The sequence below is a fragment of the Melanerpes formicivorus genome, unplaced genomic scaffold, assembly GCF_026170545.1.
Source record: "Melanerpes formicivorus ecotype bairdi unplaced genomic scaffold, bMelFor1.0.p_v2 SCAF_18, whole genome shotgun sequence".
NCBI lineage: Eukaryota > Metazoa > Chordata > Aves > Piciformes > Picidae > Melanerpes > Melanerpes formicivorus.
Window position 1 is genome coordinate 9,893,991 of NW_027142370.1, and position 6,876 is coordinate 9,900,866.

General features: G+C 51.0%; 1 protein-coding gene across 1 annotated transcript; it reads right to left on the bottom strand.

Annotated features, from left to right (window-relative positions):
• On the bottom strand, window positions 1–5,567 carry TMEM129 (transmembrane protein 129, E3 ubiquitin ligase). The gene is made up of 4 exons (XM_068149566.1): window positions 5,289–5,567; window positions 4,068–4,542; window positions 3,186–3,345; window positions 1–2,537 (listed from the first exon to the last, which is right to left on the bottom strand). The coding sequence occupies exons 1-4, from the start codon at window positions 5,491–5,493 to the stop codon at window positions 2,289–2,291; spliced, it is 1,089 nt and encodes a 362-aa protein (XP_068005667.1). The 5' UTR covers window positions 5,494–5,567; the 3' UTR covers window positions 1–2,288.
• Window positions 5,568–6,876: the final 1,309 nt, after the last annotated feature.

Sequence of the window (6,876 nt, forward strand, 5' to 3'; positions counted from 1 at the left end):
TTACTGCACACAGAGGGAGATCTTCTCTACAACCAGCCCTGCACGGACATGGGGCTCTTCAGAGATGAACTGAAGCTCTTACAGAGACAAATCCCTGTTTCTGTGCTATATGATTTTCATAGACAATGATTTATTCAAGACACATATAACACCTTATTAGGTATTATATAACTGTGCTGGGAGAGACCACAGTTGCTCCTCCTTAGAAACAGTAATATGGATTTTTAGCAAGTTCCTTCTCTAACACAGCCTTTAAGAAGCTTATGAAGCTTGGAGGCATGCCAGGTTACTTGGAGAATTTAAATTTGAGGGGGGAAAAAACCCCCAAATGCTTGTTGTAAGGAATGTAAGCCAGGCACTATTATGACCATAAATCATAGTTTTGGTAATTGTCACTAAGTTTTCCAAGAGGCACTTCCGTGGATGGAGCACTGCCTTTGACAGATGAAAAAGAGTTACACACTTCTGACTCTTTGTTGTGCTGTTAGATTGACAAAAGGAGGAGGAGGAATCAAAGCAACATTCCACTGGAATGAAAACTTCCTGTCAATTTCAAGTAGATTTCTTGGAGAGGTGCTCCAGCCCTCTGAACATCTTCCCAGCCCTCCTCTGGACCTGCTCTAACAGTTCCATGTCCTTCTTGTGTTGGGGGCTCCTAGACCTAGTTACTCCTAATTAGAGATGTAGTGCTGAGGGACATGGTTTAGCACCAGACTTGGTAGAGTTAGAGAGTGGTTGGACTCCATGATTCTAAAGGGCTTTTCTAACCAGAAAGAATTCTGTGATTCTCCTAGATCAAAGCATTAGCATATTCCCTTCTCTGGCTGTTTGACCCACCTGTCTGCCTACCCCTCTAGGATGGACAAGCCAAGCAAGCAAAGACTTGCACCTCAGCTCCTGAAGTGCACAGGTGAGTGCAGTAACTCCCATGTTGTCCAGCAGCTTGAGGCTTTTCATCAAATCATTGCTCATTGAAGGGTGTGGTGGACAGCCAGAGCAACAAGCACTGCACTGAGGTCTAGGAGTAGGGCTCTCTTAAATGCATGGAACATGCTTAGATTTTAATTGACAAACCATCCTGATGCAGATCAGATCAATAAGTGTGCATCAGTAACCTGTGAATATTAAACCAATGAGCACTGCTTATGATCAGTTGTTGAAATGCAAGCCTGACAAACATTGGTCAATGATGGCACAGCAACTTGCAGCTTTGTGTTTCTGGTGTCTCTTTCATGGAGGGTTACCTCTCAAGAGCAGCTGGCAAGCTCTGAAACAGCTGAGCCTTCTTTCAGACTACTGACACAGTTCAGAGGTTTGTTGCACTCCCTTCACATGTATTTTTAAAAGTCCATTACCTAAAGAGCATCAAAACCCTGAGCACTGCAGCTCCTGGAAACCAATGGATTTCACAATGCATAGCATTAGCAGTGGAGGTAATGGGGCTGTGTTTCTGAATCCTTTTGTTGTTTGGAATTTAAACTAACATATAACAAACCAGAGGCAGATGATAGGAATCAAAAGTTCCTGCAGGAGCTGTACATCTTGAGGGATTAAATTCCTCAGTCTACAGAAACCCATCCCTGCTATGAGCAGAGGGGGAACCAGCAGAAAAGAACTGCTATACTTGTGTGGTGAACACTTGCTAAGGTGAGTAAGAAGTTTACAAATGCATTAAATGAGAGCAGAAGTATCAATGAAATCTAACCAAAGTGCTTTTCTCAGTTAGCCCTTTACTTAAGGAATCAAAGCTCCAGTAAAATTTCAAAGTGTACAGAATTTAACTGACCTGAAAACTCGAAAAGAGGCTGATACTGCAAAGGGAGAGGGATACCCTTGCTCCACCCAGGACAAAAGACACTGGATCAGGTTGCCCAGGGAGACTGTGCACACCCCCTCCCTGGAAGTGTTCAAGGCCACGTTGGATGAGGTCTTGAGCAGCAGTGGAAGGTGTCCCTGCCCAGGGCAGAGGGGTTGGAACTACATGGTCTTGAAGGTCCCTTCCAACCCAAACCATTCTATAAATCTGTGAAAGTAAAACATCAGTTAAAAAAATCCCTAATAAAATAAATCCCACAGACTAGCATCTGGTGAAGAAAACCCAAAGAGAGAGGCAAAGGTGGAGAGGAACTGAAAAGATTGAGATCTGTTTTCAACACTGTCCAAGAAGGTGTTGGGGTTTGCACCCCGGCAGGAGGTGCAAGTCTCAGAGACAAATCCAGAGGCCCTTTAACCGAAGCCTCTCTGAAATGCAGCCCAACTACAAAAGCTACAAGGTAGCCAGGTAGGAGTCATCGTACAATGCAAACGTCCAAAATGCAAAATCTGGCTCTGCAAGTGGGACAAGGCACTTTGCTGGACAGCCACGTCTCCGGGTGCTGCTGGTCCTGGCGGCTGGCAAACCACTTGCCCATGCAGGTCAGGCACCACATGGGCCGACAGTAGCACTGCTGGCACTCCCCTTCGTTTGGCTCCTGGCAGTTCTTGATGAGCTTGATGTTAGCAGTGCTCTGCATACAGCCTATGCAGGGCTCCAGCTCCTAAAGGAGGAGAAACATATCAGCGTGATGACCTGCACAGCATGGCTTCTGCTCTTCAAAGACTTCTAGAATGTCATCTGCACGCTATCATAGAAGGAACCAGACTTGGGCAGAATCATGGAATGGTGGGGGGTGGAAAGGACCTCTGGAGTTCATCCAGTTCAACCCCCCTGCCAAGGCAGGTTCACCTAGAGAAGGTCACACAGGAACATGTCCAGGTGGGTTTGGAATGTCTCCAGGACTCCACCACCTCTCTAGGCAGCCTGTTCCAGTGCTCTGCTACCCTTACATTAAAGAAGTTCCTTGTTATGTTTAGAGGGATATTCACGTTTGTGCCAGTTACCCCTTGTCCTGTCACTAGGCACCACAGAAAACAGCCTGGTCCCATCCTCCTACCACCCACCCTTTGAGCATTGATCAGCATTGATGAGATTCCCCCCTATCTCTGCTCTTCTCCAGACTAAAAATCCCCAGCTCTCTTAACCTTTCCTCCTAAGAAAGATAACCTTTGGGATAGCCCCAGAACAATGATCTCTCTTAATAATTCACCTGGGACAGCCCTAAGCAATCAATGACACACTGTCCACACAGGCTCCCCTACACTGAGAAATGCAATTGTGACAGCCTGACATGGGCAGGAAGTCTCACCTGAGTGCTTGGAACAGGATATGTCTGGTTAATTTCCACCAGAGACGTGAAGGTCTCCAGAAATAAATCACTAAGGCTTTGATGGATCACAACGTTTGCTGCATTGCTGATGGGAGCACGCAGCTTTTCTCGCAGCTCCCCATACTCTGTCGAGTTCAGCCTGAAGAAGAGAAGATGGTACAAAGTGTGACCATCATTATCCATTCAGGTAAGTGAACACTGCACTGCAGAGGTGAACATCAGAGACCTGGACCCACAGAAAAGATGTTCAGGTGGGTACCTACTAGTCAGAATAGACACACAGTGAGCATTTTGTTTTCTTTTGCTGTTCCCTTCCCTTCCTGTTCTCCATCTTTCACCCAAGTTTTTCCAGTCACTACTTTCTGCATCCACAGAATCCTCTTCCTAAGAAGGGATCAAACAGGGCAGTCCCTCTTTCACCACTGTGCATTCAACAGCCAGATGAATCACAATCATACAATTATTTGGGTTGGAAAAGGTCTCCAAGATCACTGAGTCCAACCATGGACCTAACACCACCACAGCCATTAAACCATATCCTCTAAAATCACTGAGTCCAACCACCACCACAGGCATTAAACCATGTCCCCAAGTGCCATGTCCACAGGTTTCTTGAACATCTTTAGGGAAGGCTGCCCCACCACCTCCCTGGGCAGCCTGTTCCAGCACCTGACCACTCCTTCTACACAACCTCTCTTCCCTGCACCACGTGTGGCAGAACCACACGTTCAGCATCTCTGAACATCAGGCAGGGAGCAGAAAGGAAGGGGTGAGGTGAGGCTCAGGAAGCCTTCAGCTCCACCACAAAAGCAGCCCAGTGGCACCATCCAACGGCCCAGACATAACACATGGTGGCTTTACCGGATATCAAAGGCCTTCACGTAGGGGTTGGTGCTGGCCACACGGATGGTGAGGAACTGCACAGGCACATTGGAGTCTGGGGTGAGTTCGTGCTGTCTGGAGTCAGTCACTGTCAAGTGAATGTCTTGCTGCTGGGCCACGTGCAAGCAGTAGGTGGTCACCTTAATCACCCACGTGTCCGTAACGATCACCCGCGCTCCTGGGGCTCCTGTAGCGAATTTGTCAATTCTCCTGAACTCTGTGTTGATGGAGGAAGCCACAGCCCTCCAGCCTGACTGGGGGAGAGCATGGACAGCCAGGGCCCGGGCCAGCGGGTGGTTGTTCCAACCCTTCCGTGACCAGTAATAGGCCAGGGCGCTGGTGACCGCTGGCAGGAGAACGGCCAAGAAGAAGAAAGTTTTCCATCCTTGCGAAGCCAGGTAGAAAAAACCAAGCTGTTTCTCAGGTGCAGCAATGCACATACCGAGGTAATAACCTGCAAGGAGGAAAAAGCAGGCTGCTTTCAGAAAGCAACTAAGTACAAACCCACAGCCCTCCATCAACAGCAGGAGGAACGCAACTGGTGTGCTTGTGTGCTGAACACTTGCAAAGGCTGGGAAGAACTTTACAAATGGATTAAGGGTGAACAAAGGTATCAGTGAGGTCTAACCAAAGGGATTTTTCTCAGTTTACCTTCTACTAAAGGTAAACTCCAGAGAGCTGCTGCAGTTCTGGATGACAACTTACGTTCCAGCCTCTTGTCTTAAGCAATCTGAGGTCAGCTCTTACCTGTCATTGATTTCTATCAGAACGAAACACCCGAAGGAGGCTGATTTGAATTAGCAGGTTAAATAAAACTACCTGCAAGACGCCACTTCTACTAGAATACAAGAATGACGCACCTCAAGGAAGCTGATTTAAAAGTGCTGAATGAAACACTATCCCTTTACAACCGCACGTACTCCGAGGCAGCCGAGTTACAAAGCTCAGGCTGCACATCGCGAAGAAGCTTGAGCGATACCAAACCAGCCCATTTCCAAGATGTAGAGCATAACCTGATTCCCCCCCAGCCAGCGGGAAACAGGTCAGCACCCTCCTTGCTTCCCACGGCCAGGGTCGCACCGGGCACCGCAGGTACCGAGGGCAGACTCCCCCGGCAGCGGCTCTGCTTTCCCCCGCCTTTGCCCGGTGCCTCTCCCGCCGGGATCCCCCCGAGCCCTCCATCCCCCCGGCGGGGCTCACCCAGGGGCAGCAGGGAGTGCGCCAGCAGCGTGCCGGTGCTCCGCCGCAGGTGGTACTGCACGAAGGCCGCGTCCTCGCTGCCCAGCCAGGCTGCCAGCAGGCTCTGCACCGTCAGCCCCGCCGAGCGCACCTCGTCGGGCGGGAACACGAAGCAGACGGCGAACACCAGGTAGGCCAAGGTGAAGGTTACCGCCGGGCTCTCCATGCTGCGCCCCGCCGGGCACGGCACGGCCCGGCCCGACCTGACCCGCTGCAAGGCGGTAGTTCCCGCCCGGACCCGGATGGCGGCGCCGGTGGGGGCGGTGCGAAGGGCGGAGGCGCGGCCCCGGCTCAGTCCGAGGCAGGCGGAGCCTCCCTGCCGGGACCTCCTTGCCGGGACCTCCCTGCCGGGGCTCTGCCGGCGCGGCTGCACCAGCGGCGAGCGCGGAGCCTGCGGCCGCGCAGCCACCCCCCCGTTACCCCGCTGCTGGGCCGGGGCTCCGCTCTGCTCTGCCCGCAGCTGGTGGGTGGGGAGGTTAGAGAATCTCAGAATCCTTTTCAAGTCATAGAATCCCTGTATTGGAAAAGACCTTTAGCATCATCAAGTCCAACCTGCTACCGAACACCTCCATCACCACTAGGCACCTTTGCTTGGTAAACACCTCTACCGAGTCCAACCATTCTCGACCTCGACCAAGGCAGGGGCTAAACCGTGTCCCTTAGCACTGCATCTCTGCCTCTTCCACACGCCCAAGTTCCATCCCTGCTGTCTGATGTCAAGACTGGGCTAATTTTCAGAACACACTGTGTAACTCAGTAATAAAAATCAGTTTGTGAATCAGCAAGTTCTCTGTAGTTTTGTTCAGGAGATTGCTGAAGCAGAGTAACTGAGAGGTTGTGGATGCACTTGGGAGCACAGGGGACTGGTGGGTTTGTGTGGTGACGGGGAACAGGGTCAAAATGCTTCACCAGCAACATGGGACAGTGGTGCAGAAGTCCTGAAGTGTAGAGAGTCTTAGAAAGGTTTGGGATGGAAGGGACCTGCAAGACCTGGTTCCAACACTCTGCTATGGGCAAGGGCACCTTTCACTACACCAGTTGCTAAACACTCCATACAGCCTTGAACACTGCCAGGCTCGAAGCCTCCACAGCCTCTCTGGGTGACCTGCTCCAGTGCCTCACCATCTCCATGGAGAATTTCCTCCTCAGAGCTCACCTCAACCCTGCTTCTTCCAGTCTGAAGCCATTAGCCCTCATCCTGGCACTCCAAGCCTTTATCCAGAGTCCCTCTCCAGCTCTCCTGTAGGCTTCTTCAGCTACTGTAAGGCTGCTCTAAGGTCTCCTTCCATTCCAGAAAGCTTTTGAGCGTTGGGAATTCCCTTTTCTAAGTTGCGCACCTCAGGAGTTGCTGCCACAGCCCCTGCACCCAGAGACGTTTAACTCCTGTGAGGCCTGGCACTGGCAGCACAAGCACTTCACTCTGCTCCTCCTGAAGAACATCAAACTTGATGGTCCCCCCCCGCCCACAAATCACCCAGCGATTCTTCCACGGAGTCCTCGGGGCAGGCCTGGGCAGCCGCTACACGTCACCACTGCGTCATGACGTCAC